The following is a 20,955-nucleotide window of genomic DNA, read 5'->3' on the forward strand; positions in this document are numbered from 1 at the left end:
TTGAGGAACGCGTAGGAATTATAGGATGCTATTTTAAGAATTGCTTGGTTGGTTTGATTATTTTGCCCTGAAATTAAAGTGTATGTTTTTATTTTAAAATTATTTATGTTTTGGGCGGGTAGTCTATATATAATGGCCCTCAGAAATTATTAATTTAATTTTCATCTAAAAATGCGAATTTTCCCGCGCGTATGAAGACGGAAACCTATTGAATTTTATTGTAATATTTCATGAGGTACCACCAACGGCAAAAGTACAATTTTAAAATTTATCTTGATATTTATTAATTTAATTAATCTGCCTTAAGTAAAAAGTGTAATACGTACTTTATTTCTACAAATGTGGATCTACATCTCCATTGACCTGTAAAAAGATACGCGGTTTCCCGCCAGCCCGCCAGTAGTACGCGATTGGGGCTGACGGCTAAAGGTTTACGTGGGATCTTAGAGATTCCAAAATGTTTGACGACGCAGATGGCAATATCCGAAGACGCCACCAAGAATTATGTGTCAGTTTAAATATGGACCGTGATGCTGCAGAAGAGGCGTGGCAAAACTACGATACCAATAGACAAAATTATACTCTAGAGGTAAGTGAAACTTAACATTAAACAATCGTTTCGCTGATGAGTAACCCCTTGAGTATATTTATTTAGGTTCTGGGATCGCTCACTGGGGAACATTAATGGGGAAACCTAGATTTAAAGGCATTATATACATGACAGCATTGAGATTTTGCCCCAGGAACTACCGCAAACTAACGTTTGCTTAGTAAACATTGTGAATCATCCAAGCTCTCTGTCCTGAGTTCCATGTATTTTATTTGTACTTAAGGGAAACCTTGGGTTACATTATTTGCGTTATTCCTGAAATGTTTTAGTTTCCGTGGTGGTTTCTTTGTTTTGGTATTTATTTCGCTTCCATAAAACTTAAATAAAGCACTGAAATTATATCTCTGTACGTTTAAGTAAACTCGGCAGAGTTACTTAATTCAGCCAAAAGCGTATCCTCACTGATGAAATTATTGCTTTTCTCTCATTTGTACGTTAGGGAGACCAGCAGCATTGGCTGTGCTGTGCTCTTTATGTAGCCTGCCGGAAAGCTACTGTGCCATCAGTGGGAAGACCAGAGTCATCCGTCGAAGGAAATTGTGTTTCCCTTACGAACTTGCTTAGGCAGGGTAATTTAAGGTAAAGATTCCATGCATAAAATGATTGCACCCTAGTGATGAATGAGATTGTCGATGCAGTGGTGTCAGCGAATCTGATAGATTTTGAAGGCTTATTGAAATTTTTTCAGCCTCACTCAGTTCCTGAGCAAAGCTAAAAAATGGGCGGAAATGTCCAAACTTCCCCCGGAATTTAGAGGCCAAATTGACCGTCTTGAAAGGAATTTTGCGGTGTCGATGGTTATTTTTAAGAAGTTTCAACCTATTTTCTTAGCCATGTTTCAAGACCCAGCCGAAGAAGAATCTCCAAAACCTGTTCCAAGATCCCGAAAACAAAGGTATGAAAGGTGTTTTTTTGATTCCGAATCATACTCTGTTTATTTTATAGTTGCATACTTCTAAAACTTTGTAAAACTCGGCTTAGGTTACTTTAATTTTTTATCTGTTTTATTACCATATCACATTTTATACCATTATCATTTTCTTTAGGACTATTCCGTGCACTCCAGCAAAGGTTTTTGATTTTGGCTGGACACTGTTCGTTTGTGTGAAGGGTGGGCTTCGCGATGTGGCAGATGATTTAGTCAGCTCCTATCACCTATTGCTGGCATGTTGTGATTTACTATTTTCAAATGCTCTTATATCTTTGAGGAAGGACCTTCTTAATCCATCATTTGCAGGTGATAACCTTTTCTCGCCAGAATTTCTTAAGGCACAAATACTTTTTGATTGAAATAGTTTACCAATAATTCCCAAACCTTTTCTTTTAAAAGTCAGTGTTATATGTTTTTGCAGGTATTCCTAAGAACTTTATCGATAAGGATTATGAGCCTCCTACGGAACCACCATGCATAATTGATGTTCTGTGTGAGGAGCATGATGGTATACCATTGGAGGCAAAATTAATAAAGGAATATCCTTGGAGACAGCATATGAGTCAGCTGTTTGAAGAAAGGGTATTAATATTTGAGCTACTTGATATGTTAATACTATTTTGCACCATGGTTCAAAGGTATGGTTAATAATCGATTTTGTGTGCTTCTTATAGGTCTTGAAAGGTAATGCGCTTACATTTACTGGTCTCCTGGATCCCAACAATTTTGATGCCAATTACAAAGCTGTTGTTAAAGCATACAAAGAGTATGTTCTAAGAGCTGGAGACTTTGATGAAAGAGTGTTTTTAGGTAACTATCAAATTTTAAGATTGATTGCTAGTTTTGTATGGGGACTCCTACAGCAGTAGATACACTGGCCTTTTTTGAGCTACCAGTTTTGATATTACCTGATTGTGGCTCAATACAGACTTGGAGTATAGTGTGCTTTATCTGGAGGATAAAATAGTTTATTTCTTGCTTTAGAGTGAATCAAAATATTATATATGTTCTGCAGTTACACAAAATGAAGTGATTATATTAAAGTTTTTGTTTGAAATATTTACCTATATTCTTTTCTTGATTCGGAAGTCATGTGTTGGTACTCTGCATGTATTTGCAATTTTGTTTGATCCTCAATATACTCAAAAAGAAATGGTGCCTATGAGATAAAGATTTAGTTTGCCACTGGAACCACTTACAAGTAGTTCTGCAATCTGTTAATAATTCCTTTCGTTTATAGATGATGACGAGAATCTAGGAATTGGGAGTTCTATGAGATCTCCAGGGTGTGGTGGAAATGGACTAGGGGATTTCACCGAGAGGATGCAGGCTCAACGGAATCGTTCACAGCAGTTGGGTCCAGTAAGTCCCTTCTCTCATTAGATTGTTCCATGGTTGTACAATGATAATTATTTCCAGAAGCTGAAGGTTCCATCACGTATTCTAATGTAAATTTTCTGACTCTTTAGATGCATCATCTTGTTCCTCTCACCCCTCTCACTGGGCGGAAGTACCTAACAGGAAAAGAATCTGCAAGCATCACTCCAGTCTCAACAGCAACACAAAGTGTCAGTAGACTTCAGTCTCTCTTATGTGGTCGACAAGCAACACCGTCAGAGGCCCTAATTGCAATTTTCAAGTAAGTCATTCCTTTGCACTCATTATTCATCAATATTCCATTCAACATTTGTGAAAGTTGTTGTTTCAGAAGTGAGAGTCAGGACTGCCTAATTAGAAAGAGTTGGTATTCATGAAAAGAAATCTTCTGGCTCTTAATTGTTAAAAATTCTTACAGGTCTGTCAGTAACAACCCACAAGCCCAAATAGAAGAACGTATTGCAGAAATGGGTCGGCAGTTCTGTAAGCATCATACTCAGTCACAGTCCAATGATGATTCTGCATCAGGATCCAGTGCTTCCAAGACAAATCAGCAAAAACCAGGGTCTATTGACTTTGCTAAGCGGAGACTCCAGTTTGCAGAACGCTTGTACTATAAGTTGTTAGAAAATATCTTGATTGGTGAAAAGAAAAAGAAGCCTAGTCTTGATCTTTCTGTGAGTAGTTTAAAAAGTGTACTTCATAGTACTTTGGTTTGCATTTAAAATTGTATTTTAAGTTAGCCTTCTAGATTGAAATAAGAAGTTCACCAATTGCTTTATATTTAAATCTTCAATGTGTCCTTAATAGTTTTGTCTGTTAGCTGGAAGATGGCTGTGTTTTCTAAATATTTATTTGGATTCAGTCTGAATTTTTTTAGCAGTCAGTAGCATGTACATATTTTATAATATCATGCTGCATTGTATGTATAGTTCTCTAAATTGATATTATTATATATTGTTACCTATTTGGAATTTACAACGTTTTTTGTTGCCGGTATAAAGCTTTACTATTGAAATTACTCCCATTTCACTTTTCACATTCAAGAAACTGCCTTTAATTGTGAATTTACTGTGAATAGCCTCATTCATCAAGGCACCTAATAATTTGATTGAGGATGTACCTCATTTGATTATTGTAAACTTTGTTGATGGTGGAATATTTTGTAAAAAAGAGGCTTAAAATCATGTGGAAAATGTTTTATAATTACATTTTTAACTTCCACAAGTATGTGATATTTTCTAACTCTTCATTAAGGCATTCAGTGTTTCAACCTCTGCCAAGTTTTCTGTGCTGTCGTATGAAATTCAAAGTGCTTATGTGTTGTTTCCTTTGTCATGCTTATGGATGATAAAATTGTGTTTTTTTAATCATTAATTATTGTTAATACCATTGCCTCCTTTCTATTTCATCAGGTTTTACTAGAACATCAGGTGTTTCACGAAACACTTTTTGCTTGCTGCTTGGAGATAGTCATCTATTCTTATAATTCTCAGAGAACATTTCCCTGGATTCTTGATGTGCTAGGCATTGAAGCATATTACTTTTATAAAGTTATAGAATTAATTGTCCTCGCCGAAGATCAACTTTCCAGGGATATGGTGAAGCATCTGAACTTTGTGAGTATATTTTATGTAATAATGCTTAACTCTAGATGAAGTTCTCTCATAAATGCTGTCATCTGTTAGAATTTACTGAAGTTAAGTTAATGTTATAAATTTTTGACCAATTGAAAGCTATTGTAAGGTGCCAGTCCACCTAATTATCGATATGGACCTATGTTTGTAGTTGTCTGTATTTGTCATAATTGTGTCCTGCATTTATTCTAGATTGAAGAGCAAATTTTGGAGTCAATGGCTTGGAAGAGTGACAGTCCAGTTTGGGATGCTATTGCTGAGTCAGGTCTTCCAGTCCCATCATGTGAGGATGTATCATTACCTGGTCAAATATCTTCAGACTCCCCTAATGGCACAGTTGAGCCAACTTCAGTGTATACTGCTTCATCTTCACCACTTCCTAATCCGATGATAAGAAGACTGGCCATGGGAACTGTGAATGATAGGCCAGCTTTAAAACGTAAGTCGATTACGTTCAACAATGCTTTCACATTTGTTCGGTAGGGATTTTGGTGATTTTTTCAGAAGCTAATTTATCAAAGGAGACGACTATCTATCAGTGGCATATTTGGTAGGCACCCTATAAGGGCCATTGCCATTTCATGTCTCAACATTAATACACATTATTCTGTTGCACTTACTAATTCCATTTTGACTTACAAGGATAAATAATTATTTAGTTTGGGCATGTGTTTCTCATTTGTTTAGTCTTTCATCTTACCTTGGAAAAGAAAATATCAACCTTTCTTATGGTCCCTACACGTGATATAAAGCAAAACTTGAATGTAGAATTGAACAAGAATGTCTTAAATACAATTTTAAGCTTCCTGTAGATTTGTGGCTTAAGAAGATACCTCACTTCCATAGAGCTGGGAATAGGTCAAACCCTGGTGGCAAGTGGTTGTATCCAGTCCCAGTATTTTGCCTGAGGGCGGAGGGGATTTTTGAAGACTGGAATCAGCATCTTAACTCGGAAGGGAAATCAAACTGGTGACACTTCAGAAAGTCTCCTTTCTACATGATGAGACTGCAAACTCTTTCCTCCCTCTCTGTCTAGCCAACCAATTAGAGGAAGGAAACCAAATGTTGTTTGAATTCTTAAGATTCCAGAACTCGTCTAATGTTGTGACCCTTGATGTAACCTGATACCAAGACTTTAATGGCAGGTGTACGAGTTTGTTGGTTCAGAAATTTAAATTCATCCTGAGTATTATTGTTGGGGGATTTAATACCAAAGGAACTTGAGTGTTTATTCTGAATTGAACTTTAGTTGATGTTCTTATTGCAATGTATATGCTCTCATTTTTGGAATGCATTTTCTCCCAAAATTCATTTGTTCAATTTTAAATTAATACATTATTGTTATGTATTAATGGGAAATACTCTTTAAGTCTCAAAGGAATTAAGCCAGTGTAACAAAACTAAAGAGAAGTAATTCACCCGCTCAGATAATTGCACCTAATCTGAATGTTTTCTGACTATTATATGGAAATTTTTTGCTTTTATACGGCAAAGTTGAGACAATGAACCAATAGAGTATGAGTTGGGTGAACGATGTATAATAAAAATGATCAGTTTCATCAGTGATGTTGCAGTCACATATTTGACATAAGTTAAGAACATCTTCATCTTACTTTTGACATGAGGTGAATTGCATTTCTTGAAGCAAGATCTGTGCCAAAGTATAAATGCATAGTAATCATGTGCATTTACCTGCATGAAATATATTTAGCAGGATTTGAAGAGGGCCAAACTAATGAATATCCCTGATATGAAAGTTTTTCTTCTTAAGAAGTTTCATATTTACAAATGGTTAGCACAGCTCGGAAAAATCTTCAGGCAACCATCCATATTATAGGTATTTACTAATTGATAGGAAAAGATGTAGCCAAGTTTGGTTAACATGATAGTGTAGTAATATGTTACATATACATCACAGTATGCCAAACAGAAATTAAGATTGTGCTTTACCTGCAGCTTTTCTATTTTTAGGAGCAGTTTCAATTAATAGACCATATGAATCAGACAAAACCCTTCTGTGCCTAACATTAATGTTTTCATCCCCAAATAAAAGTGCATTGGTAACAAAATCAAGGATAACTAATATTCCATAATGCCCATGATTTGAGTAAATGTTCTTGAAGTCAAAATAAAAATTCTCTGCTGTTGCCTTTGGTAATACTAATATTGTACCCAAAGAAATTGTTAATGAAATTAAAAATACAAAGTAACTTTCCACTGTTCTTTATTAGCGTACGACCGGTTTCAACGCTCAAGCGTCATCATCAGGTACTTTATTGGCGTCATCATCAGGTACAAAATAAATCAGTTGCAGTTCCACTTATATACCAATCATGAGGGAGAGGAGGGGTGGGTGAGAGAGGGGGGGGACGAGGAGGAGGCGAAAGAAAATGGAGTTGCGATTGGCGTTGATGTGGAGGGGGGAGAGGGGTGTTAAGTGTCAGGACAGGTGTTTGGTTGGTTTAGAGTGGGGTGGGTGGGGGGGTTTGTCGGGTCTTTATTTTTTGTTTTCTCCGTACTTCAAATGAGTGGATAAATAAATTGTGAAGTCATCCGGTATGTTAGTCTTAAATATTGCACCTAGTAACAGTGCCCGTAGTTTTGGGCAGCCAACTCATGCTAGTAGTCCCTATCTTAAAAAATGAAGGCTTGGTCATTGTACTGAGCAGAGTTCAAGTATTGGTATAAATGTATTACAGTTGTTGTAGATTTCTAATGTGTTACTCTTTCTTCATCAACTTATAAGTGTCTAAGTGAGAAACCTGACAAATGTGTTCTGCTGTCTTCATTTTTTAAATTTCCAGCTTTGACAATGAAATTTTTTTCCTTTGTATACCTGATATTTATTTATGTTTGCGTATTTCATTTGTTGTTCATAATGGCATCTCTTCACAAAAGCTTCCCCTTTGGAAAAATCATCAATACTGTAATTTTGAATGTTTTTGTTTCACCCACTGAAATCATTGTTACCTGCCTAGTGCCTCCTGTTCTTGTATCTATGGGCTTAACTGGTAAAAGATGGATGAACTCATTACTTGGTAATGCTAGTGCCAGGGCAGCAGAAAGTGAGGATTTTCCATCTTGTATGGAAGGGCAAAGTGGGATATATTTGAGATTTGGTCCTAAATATTGCCATAAATCTGTGGGGAAATAGTATAGGTTGCTCTGATTTGTTTTCGGCATATTGCTGACTCAGTGCTGGACAAAACCATGACAGTTAAAAAGTGTCACACTCATGATTGGGGTTGAATGGGGAAATCTTAAAATTGTTGAAACATTTCACCTGAAAACGTTTAGTGTTTCTTTTAAATTTATCAACTTGAGCCTCAGCCATTTTTAAGGCTATTGGAAATTTCAGGTAGTAATGAAAAATATAAGGGAGCTTTAAGGCTAGCGTAGGCATACTTGGAGGTGAATTAACTCGGGTAGTCAGTTCAGGATAAAATATCCATACAATAATGTATTTCCTCTTCTCAATCTGAAATAATAATGTTTGTGAATTTTTTCATTCCTTTTTTTTAATCAATTTTTGGTCAGACTAAGGGCTTTTAAACTTGTTTTACTTTAGAAATGGTTTGTTCCTATTTCTTTTCTTTACTACATACTTCTTTTCTTTGAATAATATTTCTAGTAGTGTGCATAACAATTCTCTTTTTATGTATTGAGTAGTCTGCTTGAGATTAACCATCACATAATTCAATAATTTTAAAAAACCTATTGGTTTATTTTTTAATTGTACTCCTGATTTTTGTATGTTAGAATTGTAATACTTATTGTTTCATCATGCTATGATATTGCAATTTAGGCCTTTTAAAGTTCAGCCATTTTTTACATTGTCATTTCTATGAGTATACCTATGTTTATGCATTTAATTAGGGAAAAACTTTTTACTGTTTTAGACATTTCTTTATTGTCTGATGTTTCCCATTTGATCACTGCCAGACTTTTCAGTTTCTTGTAATCGCTATTTGATGCTGCTCATTGTGAAACCAGTATAATGTGAATGAATACAGAAGCAACCTAATGAGGACTGAACTTGGGGAAAACATTTTATAATCCCACCTATGTTAAAATTATCTCAAGTTAGGATTATTTGATGTAATGGAGATAATTAAAATACAACTGATATCTAGATAGAATCCCTGTAACTTGGAAATGTTGATGATTTGGCATTTCAATTGCTGGTAGTTGCATGACTTGGATGATCATCATCTCTCCTGTTTTTCATGCTACTTTTGCATATTCGTGTCGTGTGATGTCACATCAAACGGCTGATATTTGCACAATCAATTGACTTCTTCATCAAACCATGTTAATTATTTCCTCACTGAAACTTAGGCTTGTGTGTGTGTGTCTTCTGTAATACATGATTATACCATTTGTTATGAGATACATATTCTTTTTTCCATGTTTGCCACTCTTTTGCAAATAGTCATTCCTTTCAAACAAAACCTAATATTGTGTTCTTCTTGAATGACTTCTTTGTCGTGAAAATATTTTTCTATTGTTGGACTAGGATAAATTGAATGCAAGGTGTAGTCCCTGGCCAATCTTAATTCAGCTTAAGTATTGGCTGGAAGATGTATCTCTTAAATGCTAAATGCCCTGGCCTGATTGGTTTAGGTCGAAATCCCGTTAAATTACCATTTTCAAGAATATTAAACTTTGGTTTCATTACTGTAAAAGGAGTAGTGTAGATTGCTTTTGGCAATTTCAGTTATTTTATGATGTCATCTAGCGATTTGGACTAGTATTCTTTTATTTTGTGATGTTATATATTTCTTTGTTTAATATTATGGCTACAGGCTAAATCCCTGCAGATTCCAAAATAGTCTTAATTCCATCCCGCACCAATCCCGTCTCAATATGCATCCATTGATATAGTACATGAAGGAGTTGTTAGGTATCACCTTACATGCCATGCATTTGTTCTAAAAATACGAATTTCATACACATTATTTGTTAATTTCATAATTTTGGTCGAACATGCGATAGGGATATAATTTTCTCACATGAAGAATATTTAATAAATTAAAATTACTTCTTGTTCTCTGAAAATTTATTCTAATCAACTGCAAATGTAAATATTATTTACATTCATCTTTGTTTTAAGATCTACTCTGATCTGTATCCATAGGGTGTTCCATGAGTATGGTCAGTTCTTGCTTTGCGATGGGTTCACATTATGATTAAAAACTGACTTTCTGATCTCTCTTACTCTTTCATATTTATTATCTTATGGAATCTAATATGCTCTGCTCATTCCAAATTTCATGCCATTATATGATAAAACGGATTGTTTTCATCATTTTTAAAACCTTAAGCTTGCATTTATTCGATTTATTTTGCGTAATTAGAATCATGGTACATTTGCATATTACATATTGCATAAACTTGTACTGCATGGTGTGTGTTTTTGCAATCCATTTAAAATGCACACTTGTTTTGCCATTGCTAACGGAGAGAAATACCAATGGTTATTTTTATATATAGAAAGTGTGTTTAACTCTTCATTTTAAGAAAGTGCTTTTGGGCATTAACATATTATTAAAACTACCAATGAGTTTTTATATTCACAAGAAGTATTTAACTTGTTAGTTCACTAGGGGATTCTTTAATTCCGAGTCATGGAGGTTTGTGGGAGGGAAAGCAGGAATTCAATCATTTGACTGAATAGGGATAAATTTAGATCTGTAACAACATTACCCTATTATTACTCTGGCATGCCAAATAACCCTTGAGAATGGACCTGATTGGAGCAGGAGGAGATTTTAACGTTTTGATGATTGTGGACACATTAGCAGCTGCATGTTTGGAGTGCCTAACTCAGAGCAAAGCACTCACATAAAATGGTTTCCATTTTCCTCTAATGCAATAACAATGACTTTCTTCTTTTTCGATTTTCCTCTCTTTTCTGATCCACGCTGGTAATATTTTGTCATTTTATGCTAGAGGTCCCCTCTATGCGTTAATTTATGAGTGCCTGCATGTTATAAACCACCTCAATGTAAACTCATTCTTAAATGGCGAGGGCAGCAGAGGTCTAAGGGGAAGAGCATTACCTCTTCTAAATAGACAAAAAGTTATAGTTAATGGGTTAGTACTTCACATTGTTATTAAATGAGTAATGATGTGTTCAAGTTGAAATTTGTTATGATTCACAAGCCAGTAATCCCTTATGTCCAAGGTTTATCATAATCTCGGGAATAGTATGGATTAGAGTCATGGGGTCTTTAGGTAGAGGGAAGGAATATGAAGCTGATAGAAATAGCTGGTCACTATTGACTTATAAGGTGGTGGCAAATGCCCTGAATAAGGAAGTATGCTTAGTTTCTGGCAATATAATTTAAGAGTTCTTGCTTAATCACTCATAAAAATTCCAGATGCTTTAATTTCATCATTAACTGTAAAATGTGCATCATGTCAATCATTACAAAGTTATTTTCCCTATTTCCGTAACATTCAATTTATTATATGTCTGCATACATATTTGTAAAACTTAATGAGTCAGCTGGAATGAATTATTGCAAATCAACAAAGGAGGGCTGTTCAATAGAATGATTATGAAATTTCTCTCCTCATAACTTATTGTGAATGAATTCAATTTTATTTTTTATTGCTAGCTTAATATGTGTTATAAGTTTCATTGATTATACTCAACTATTGGAGGTCTTCATTCATATTGGTAAACTGGATAAGGTCACCTGGGGCTAGGTTTAGACAAGGGGAGGATGAAGAACACACTTTCATTTTTTTTTAATATTCGGCCTGTTGCTTTGAAATGTGGCCTTCTCTGATTGGCATGGCCATGGAGAATTTTCTATTAATCGGTATTAGTATGTGGACATAGATGTTTACTCTCAGGACCAAAATAATTTAGCAAAGTGTCATCTGCAGTGATAACTTTCGAAAGGACCTCTTCATTTTCTGGCGACATTAACATCAACTGCAAATGCATGTGAATGTCCTGTTCATGATTACAAACAGTCCTAGAACTGACCACACCCAAACATGTTTCATGCATAATTTTGCTGCGATCAATGTGCTCTTAAAAATTTCTGATTGTGCACTTATTATTATTAATGGTCTATGTGCTCTGAAAATGGCAGCAGCAGTGTAAATGTTTACTTTCATAAGAGCAGTAACTGGAGACCAAAGTTTGTCTTCCTTTGAAATTTTCTCTTAATCTTTTAAGCCATCTTCTAGCTGTGCTCTAAGTAAGCATTAATTCTCCATATGCCTCCCCTTGGATTACATAGGCCTTTGATGATAAATTGTTTGAAAAAAAGAAAAATTGCATGGCAGCATCTGATAGTTGCTATAGTCTAACTGAACTTTTTGAATTACAACGACTGTCAGTGATGCAATAGAAGAAACAAATCAATGAATCTTGTACCATGTATACATTACACTTTAAGCTAAAAAAATAACATAAAATTAAATATTTTCACGGTATAGTGTAGATAAAAATTTTAAATGTAATTTTTAAAAATATCAGCCCTGTTGAGCTGATTAATGGTTAAAGTAGGGGGGGTGGGGCACCATACTTCACTTTTCCTTATTCCTGTAGGTAAAAATTCAGTTTATCAATTTGTAGTCAAAGCCATTCGTCAGCGGTCCCTTGAGGATTATGATTCTTACAGTAGAGTATTCTCCCGTTACAGTAAATCAAAAGATATTTTCTCAATTTTAATGATTCATATTGAATATTTAATATATTTCATTAGCTTTAATTGGTAATGTACCACTAATTGATTCAATTGGTGAAACATTGGTAGTTTTAATAAATAATTATTTCACTTAATTCTTGAAAGTATTCAAAGTTCCTTTGCTATGCATGAAGTTTAGTTAGTCTGTCCAAAAAATATCTCTGACTTGACTAATGGATGTTGGTGGACTCGAGCACCATCTCAATCATGGTTTTGTGATTTAATGATTTTTCTTAAGTAAAACATAAGACAAATGACTGCTAATTTGGTTTACCATTGACATCCTGAGAATAGAGTATGTATTATTTTGCTGTGGTAATGTCATCTTTTCTGTATATTTCATGAATCTATGCTACATACTTAAAATTCTGAAATGAATATTTGTTGTAGGCAATTTCTTAATGTTGACCCAAGTCATACCAGCATAGGAAGCAGAAGTTATACCTAATATTCCGCCATTAATTAATTTTCTTTCACTCAATTCTTTTTTTTTTGGAGACAGTATTTAGTTGGGAATTTTTATGATAATCAAAATATGTACGTATATTATGAATAAGTCATAGATAAGACTTTTTATAATGAGTCCAATATCTCAAGTGCTAAGAAACCATTTGCCATCGGCCCCCACACAACCACATTTCACAGATATGCTTCACCAGTCTCCGGGGTCATCCGCTTTGGAGCGTTTCCATTCACCCTTGCCCCCTGGCCAGGCACGTAAGCGACTCTTCGTTGACACCCTTCCTCCTTCCTCAACCACACATCCACCGACCACATCCTCATCTGTCATGAGCTCAGCAGCCACCTCTTCCTCTCTCTCCAATACCTCAAATTCTGCGCCAGCCAACGTGATGGTGAAGCCAGGACAGTCCCTTCTCCAGAGCACCGCTGCCAAAGCTGTAGCCATCAACATACAGAGTGAGTGTGCCCATTAGGAATTTTTACTGGACTGATCTTCTAAAAATTCAACCTAGAAATTCAGGCTCTTTTTTTTTGCATCCTGAAATCTTAGCAGAAATGCTAAAACTTGCTTGTCAGGACCCTCCAAAAATTAATGATGGTTGCAAAATCTTTGACTTGTGGTCGTTTCATCCGGATTGTGCATTTGGCGTTTCTGTCATGTTATTGACATTATTTCTTCCGAGGGAATGTTGACTTCCTTGTTTTAACAATAATGCATTTGCATTTATAACTCCCTATTGAATGGTATTTGTGGTGTTTAAAATTTTAATGTTTAGATATTTAATAGGTGCGGTGAATTAGTACACCAGTTATCTTGATTGCATGTTTTCGTCTCACGTATGTATTTGCATCACAGTTCATTAGTGAATACGTTTTTCTTTTAGGTTTTATTTGTTCATGCTGTGAAAAACTATTAACTTTGTGTAATCAACTCTGATCAGTCTTCAACCATTGCATCAAAATGCAGAATCTAGGGCTGGTCCGATGCTATATTTTTCATAATTGTGACTGATATTCCAATGCTCGTATTGGTATCCTGGATGAATTTCATATTAGATGATTCCATTGAAACATTCACTTTTATTTATCCTTATTGATTGTATCTGAAAAAAATTCATTTTCATTCAATTGCAAGTCCTTCTTTTGTTTCATTTCATCTTTTTATTATTACCTTGCCTGGATTTTCTGTTTTAATTGAGTCAAAAATCATATATCCAATCTTTTTGTTAATGGAATCTTTTCTCTCTGTAGTTTTGTTCTTTTTCCCATTAATCATATCAATAATGTAACAAAGTAATTAAAATTACTGTTTTAACATAAGTCAAACAAATATCGTTTATGATACTTAATCTGAACTAGCTTTAGTCAGTACTGTTTTGGGGATGAAGCCTGCTAGGAATTCTCTGAAGGAAATGTGTAATTTCACTTTTATTTCTTTTTTTTAATTCATTACAGCTTATAAATAATAGTAGAGTAGTTAATATAGTGGGTGGGGAAAGCTAAGAACTGATGGTCAAAATATTTTAGGCTTGTATGTCTATATGGTGCATATGTAATGCCCATGGTTCACCAAAGATTCCAAAATTATGCAAAGTTTTCATGCTATACCACCACCATTATTTAATCTAAAAAGTACTATATTTTTTAATTTGAATTTCTTTAATATTCTTAAGTGTGCTATTATGAAATACACTCATAATGCACTAATGAATCAAGTCAGGAGAAGTTAGTGCACTATTTAGACGTGTGATATTTGGGATATATGTAGTTTTGAGGTATGTTGTAATGATAATATAACCTCTGTTTTAATTTATCCATGAGCCATATGCATCTGAGTAACGGTATCATATCCATATCTTGTCGCTTTCTAGGATCTAAATTCAGAAAGCAAGCATTTTGGTTTGCATTAAAACTCAAAATTAGAAATTCATGTCTGGACTGGTATGTCAATCAAAAATGGATTTGAAATGTTTGTACCCTTGAATTGTTTAGTGTTGAATGATGAAGGAAGTGGGGATGCTTGGAAATGAGGATTTTGAATTTGGATTACAAGAGAAGTGACTCTTGGGGTCCATGGTTGCTTTGACAATGATTCTCAGGCTAAACAATCCCGTGACCCGCCATTTCGTTCTTCCATCAAATTCAAAATACTGATTCATCTGTCAAATTTCCCAATAATATCGGATCGGCTAATCTAAAAAACAGGTTTCGGCATCAAGAAATATATATCGGACCAACCCAAGATGGATTTCAAAGTTTGAAGGCCACATTTCATCTTGTTATTACAGATTTTGAATCCATTTGTTTTCATGTCATATTTGGTCATGTTTGTAATAGGTATTTTTTTGGTTTTTCCAGTTTAGTCCTGGCTTATATTTAACTGTATTTCAAATCCATTACCTGATAGTTCAACACACTGTTAATGAGTTGAATTTAAGGACTATCATTATGCCTTTATCATCAGTATCAACTAACAAACTTTTAACTTACTATGTGTTGCTCTCGTGAGTAAATTTTGCTTGCTCTCCTTCAAACCAAAATTGTTATGCGCTCTGTTGTTCCTTCCCGTTGCTTTTGTTATACTTCTTTTGATAGGTAGAAATTTTCTATTTCACAACCAAGAAAAGTTATTACATTGATGATCTAATCTGTCATACATAAGCCTTAATTATCACTAATTTCGATAGTGCACAGTCATATGCCGTGTTCAATTTTTTTATCTTTGAATGCATAGCTTTTGATGTTAAGTATACCAGAACTCCACTGTAGCAGCTTGAAGCATGGTTGGTTAACAATAATATACATGGTTTCTTAGAAGAGCACATGGGTGTGATACATATTTTAGATGTTGATGGATTCATTGTATTTTGTGTTCACGTTAATGCATCCTGGACAGATGAGTCCCCAAAAAAATGTTTCAATTCTACTGGAAGAATGCTGTTTCTGAGATTTTTGTGCGTGAGTGTGATGTTTTGCATCTAAATGATTGAAAATGGTCCAGTATATGCTAATTCTAACTTTCTCAATGCAGCCATTCAGGGTGAAAATGGGGAACGGTACATTCCAATCTCATACATGCCTAGCCCAGGGAGTGTGATCATTCAGGCGCACCATGCTGTCGGGTCTGTTCAAACCCCTGGTATGCAAACGGGCTCGATCTCTCTAAGAACAGGCCAGATGCCTTCCAGAACAGCTACTACTCCAACTGCAATCATGAATACTGAAAGGAAACCCAAAAGGACTGGATCCCTTGGTCTCTTCTTCAGAAAGGTTATTTTTTTACTTTGATTGTATATATGACTGACATGTCGGGTGATATAATATGCCATTTAACTTTAATTTTTTTTTTTTGTTTTCTCGAACAGTTTTATCATCTTGCCTGGGTGAGGATGCAAGAGCTTTGCAAGGAGTTGCACATAGATGAAAATGATCTCAGAAGAAAAATATGGACTTTCTTTGAGCATACCATAATTAATCACACAGATTTCATGTGTGATAGACATGTGGACCAAATTCTCATGTGTTCTGTGTATGTCATATGCCGTGTAAGTATTGACAGGTTTAATGTCCTTGAATCTCTTAATATATTAGACTCTTATCAGGTTTTCCTTAAATTGAATCATTTTTCTTTTAAAGGTAACAAAGAATGAGAAAACATTTACTGACATAATGGGGTGCTATAGAAAGCAGCCCCAGTGTGCTTCGCACATATACCGCTCAGTGTTGCTCTCATCATCAAGAAAGCAGTTAAAGAAGGGTGATGCGTCCTCCACAGACAAAGGTAAGATCCTAATTTGCATCATGTACAATTTTATGTTTAGGTTTTGGAATTAACTGTGTACTTGATGTGTCATTAGGGTATATTTATACAGGGCTGTTAAATGACCATGGTTTAAAGTTGAATAGAGTTGATTATTGTGTTGTAATAATTTATTTTCCTTTTTTTTCTTCCACAAAGAAAACCAAGGAAAGGGAAGTGCAGTTGAAGAAAGGGGTGACCTTATCAGGTTCTACAATACTGTATATGTTTTAAGAGTTAAGAATTTTGCCCATCGTTTCTCAGGAGAATCAGTATCGGTGAGCAAATTAATGTATTCTGCCAACATTGGCAGTTTGCCATTTTTGTTACACATTTAGAATATGCCATATCCTTTACTTATGCTTAATTGGCGTTTTAATTTCAGAATGACAACCTTACGTTATCTCCTCTGCCCATGGCAAGATCTCAGTCACTTGCTCAACAAGTAAATCCAGCTGGTGGAAATAGCCTTTCGTCATCTCCCTGTAGACGAGTCTCTGAGCATCATTCTGTGTATATCCGTTCATTGGAGCGCCCTGTTGCCCCTGTAACTCCCGGCTCTACTGCTGCCCAGTTTCCTCAGTCTCCTCAACATTCCCAGCCTCTGAGTTACAGCTTCAGCCGTAGCCCTGCTAAGGTATTTGTACTGATATATACTTGATATTCAATTTAAGAGATTTCTGAATAGTATTTGGCACATAACCCATTGTTGGTAATCGTGCACTCAGTTCATAGCATGTGTTGGATGAAGTTAATTGTGACGTGGTATCTTTCAAAATAGAAGTATCACTTCCCAGCAGGTATGTAAAATCATGCATATTTTACATGAGTTAACCTGTAGTCTCTTTTTTAATATAAAAATTAAGTAAGTCCATTGTAATTTAAGATTTTTTTCTGGAAAGTAATCAGCTAAGATGCTGGGGTACATTAGATGTCATGTTTGAATGGTTCAAAATGGTTGCATGCCAGTTTATGTTTTACTTATTAGGATCATAGATTAATAGTAATTGTCCAATTACCAATCAAATTTTGTAAGAAAACTTAAAATATATTGACCCGAATTTTTGGAAACATACATTTTGAGTCTGTCATCCCAAGGTATGTGTAATAATTAGAAAATGAAAAAAATAAAATGCTGGAATATAAAATACACCGACCAAATTCAGATCTTATCTTCTACTTCTTTTCTCTTCAAATCAGCTCTCCATCAGAGAAGGGCAGTGTTGAACTGCTCATTTTCATTTTTCATGCCATACCAAGCACCTCTATGTACCCGAATAATTAAATTAGGATAAGACCCAATGATAATTTTTGGATCCCGTCCAACCTCTGAAGGCCTTTTTTAAATCTCTTAAAATAATGATATCACTGTTGACACTTAATTTAACTGAATTGACGACAAGCCGCAAATACAGTAGTTCCGTGCTCTTTGGGGAGGCAGAAATGAGGTAAGGAGACTGACCCTTGGGGGAAAATTAGGGGTAGAAATATTCAGTGATCTCTTAGTGCATATATTTTTTCCCTCGAAAATATTTTAAAGGGAAAATAATTGAAATGAAAGGGCTAGAAATTCAACAAGGAATACACAAAACTTGTAAGGAAGGTTTTTGTTCAGCTTTTAGAAGTAGGTGCATACTATATCATGTTACCATTTTTACACTCTGAAATGATTGCATCTTTGAAGTGCTTGTGCCTCTTAAAAACTGCAGTTTGGGAAATGCTTTCAATCTTGAACTCTTCAATCATGCACTATGTCTCCATATCTGATTTCCCGATTCGAACACAAAATTGGATGGCATACTGCTGTTTAATCGTTCCTGCATTTTGCACTTGCATCAAGAAGCTCGTAGGCGAAGGCACTTGGCACATGTTGAAGGTCAGACCCCCCTCCTACCAAGCCTTCGCAATGCCAGTACACTGTGATGTTAAGTCACTTAAAGAAAAAATGGTTCCCAATGCCCTTTACACAAACCCTGTATGTTGTACACTTTCAGTTAATATGGTGTGAATATTCCAATTATTCATTTGTATTTATTTCAAATAATGAGATTTTTTACAGTTAACATTCTACCAGGAATCTTTTTAATTCTATTCTTTTTAAAATGTTGCCATAGGATTTACGTGACATCAATCTCATGATTCAACTGGATGCTGCACGTGCTAATTCATTAGGCGATGCATCTGTGAGTAGCTTGCCTTCTTCTCTGACACGTGTTCGCCGAATTGGAAAAAGACTCCTGGCAGACGATCCCTCCATTTCGACCTGTGGTGATGGCACAGGCAATGGAGAAGCAGATGGTGGTGAAGGGAGTGACACGAGCAAATCATCACCGCCCAAACAGTCACGGTTGCCAGAACCCCCAATCGTTGCCAGGAAAATCCAAGACATGATGGGTGATCGCATGGGACAAGCCCAAGAATAATTAAAATGTGGATTGAGAGTTTTAGAAAGCTGTGAAGCATAATTATCTACAATAATTAAGCTTTGTATGAATGTAGTGTAGTAAAATAGAACAGAAGGTGAACTAGATGCTAATGTGATATGTTATCGTGTGAGTTTAGTTAATGTTTTGTGTGGACATTAATTGGCAGAAGTATTTTGGCATCCTATTTATGAAATATTATGTAACTAAACGTTTAAGTTTTTTTTCCATTTTGTGGGAAACAGACTAGCTTCTGGGTAATTTACTTAATGTTGCTTATTTTTGTGTGTGTATTTGTAATGCAATACAATCCGCTCCAATATGTGCAGAACATTAAATGAAATGGTGCCTCATTAGTATACAGGTCATTTTAAAAAAAGACCATTCCTTACTATTTAAACAAATATTAAATGACCTGTTTTATTTAGGATGGAGTATTTTTCTACTCAATAATTATCACTTTTGGCTTTCTGTCTGTCTTTTAGGTAGACATTTCCTGGAGACTCTGTGGAAAAATCAACTGCGCTGTGGTAAAGTTGGTTAATCTAAATGAGGTGCTTGATGGGTGTAATAGTTATGTTAGGTTTAGAATCTTCTAGTCTGAATTGTTCTCCTTACAATGAGTTTTATTGATTTTCCCATGGAATTTGAGTGAATATCGCCCTACTAAATATGGAACTCAATTTGAATACTATATATATATTGGTCACGTAGGGTTTTTACAGGTGGGTCATATTACTCAATTTGTAGAACAGTAAATCCTACTCGACTGACTTGTTGTGAACATTTATTTGATATGATATTTTATTCCAGTGTATTGGAAATTCAAATCTTATTTCTAGAATTATATTATTGAAAAAAAATATCAACACACTTTCTATCTTACCATGCCACCAATTCTCCTTAATTTAACCTTTTAAAGGTTTTCAATATTTTTATTTCCTAAACAAGAGTAATTTTTTTATCCAAAAATTATTATATTTTAGTTTTTTGTGGAGACGACCATTTTAGTCAGTGACTAAGGTATCAAGTAATGTTTTTCTAAGGGTATTATTATGCGTATCATTTGCTTTATGTGCACAATTGAAATTTTGTGGCTCCTACTTAGATATATTCTGACAAATGGTTCAATCTACTTCTATTTTATTGAGTTGTATGGTACGCAGTAATTGGATCAATTTTGGAAATTAATCAGTGCGTCAATGATGTTATTATTATTATTATTATTGTAGCAGTAAAAGCCCACTACCAAGACTACTAACATCTTTTCAAAAAATGCTTGTCTATTGATATACTATTACACCCAGATTGATTGGGGATCTTATGTTATTGATTGTTATTTTATCTTTAGCTGTATAGCTCTTATCACTGCCTAAAATATATTGTAAAAGGAAGTATTTATTATTGAAAAGCTATATACGCCATTGATGAAATTCATCAATTTTTTTGGCTTGCACGTGTCACCTGAAAGCAAATCTGTCCATTTTGTAATAAACACAGCCATAATAAAGTCTTGGCAAATTGTATATTTGTGATGTACGTAAATGGAACTAAGGGAATTGCAAAATTGAGTGGGGGGCTGACACAAGACTTGTTGCAAGACCTATTTTCTAATCTTAATTTTTGGTGAATTGGCTTAACTACATTGGTAGCAAGTGTATGAGACAATGGAATGGGCAAGTCAATGAAAACTATCCAGAAAGGGCTTTTGCTGTAATTGACTTGTTTTCTTATAGTATTATTTGTTATTGGAGGAAGCTAAAACAAAGATCATGGTTTATTGGTAATGAAATATATTTACATATATTTTAAGTGCTATTTAAAGGGACTTAAATGGTGAATTTTTGAACCGTCAAGTTGTTTCCTTCTTGGAGTATCTCTTTTTTTTCTTTCTCCGTATTAACATGGATTTTCATCAAACTGTTAATCTTGAGCATTGTAGATGCACCATTCTGATTTTCCTTAACCACAACACTTCTTTTTTGCTTTTGGATGTGTAAATTTAAT

General features: G+C 34.9%; 1 protein-coding gene across 2 annotated transcripts; it reads left to right on the forward strand.

The window, feature by feature from the left end:
* The first annotated feature begins 400 nt into the window (after nt 1-400).
* Nucleotides 401-19,301, forward strand: LOC139690287 (retinoblastoma-like protein 1). Of its 2 annotated transcripts, XM_071587647.1 has the most exons (18): nt 401-589; nt 1,050-1,189; nt 1,299-1,505; nt 1,657-1,847; nt 1,963-2,123; nt 2,216-2,351; nt 2,782-2,903; nt 3,011-3,180; nt 3,337-3,595; nt 4,334-4,537; nt 4,748-4,994; nt 12,910-13,182; nt 15,758-15,996; nt 16,092-16,271; nt 16,363-16,507; nt 16,685-16,803; nt 16,911-17,162; nt 18,640-19,301. In XM_071587647.1, the coding sequence occupies exons 1-18, from the start codon at nt 458-460 to the stop codon at nt 18,946-18,948; spliced, it is 3,486 nt and encodes a 1,161-aa protein (XP_071443748.1). In that variant the 5' UTR covers nt 401-457; the 3' UTR covers nt 18,949-19,301. The 2 variants fall into 2 exon arrangements, with proteins under 2 accessions (XP_071443748.1, XP_071443749.1); XM_071587648.1 differs by lacking the exon at nt 12,910-13,182.
* The last annotated feature ends 1,654 nt before the right edge of the window (nt 19,302-20,955 follow it).

This window comes from Hetaerina americana, unplaced genomic scaffold (genome assembly GCF_022747635.1).
Source record: "Hetaerina americana unplaced genomic scaffold, ioHetAmer1.1.p SCAF_3, whole genome shotgun sequence".
Taxonomy (NCBI): domain Eukaryota; kingdom Metazoa; phylum Arthropoda; class Insecta; order Odonata; family Calopterygidae; genus Hetaerina; species Hetaerina americana.

Excerpts from the sequence above, each read along its gene's own strand:
- LOC139690287 (XM_071587647.1), top strand. The coding sequence starts at position 458 with ATGTTTGACGACGCAGATGGCAATATCCGAAGACGCCACCAAGAATTA. Across the intron at positions 16,272-16,362 it reads CTGTGTATGTCATATGCCGT|GTAACAAAGAATGAGAAAAC; the intron begins GTAAGTATTGAC and ends TTTCTTTTAAAG. Across the intron at positions 17,163-18,639 it reads TCAGCCGTAGCCCTGCTAAG|GATTTACGTGACATCAATCT; the intron begins GTATTTGTACTG and ends ATGTTGCCATAG.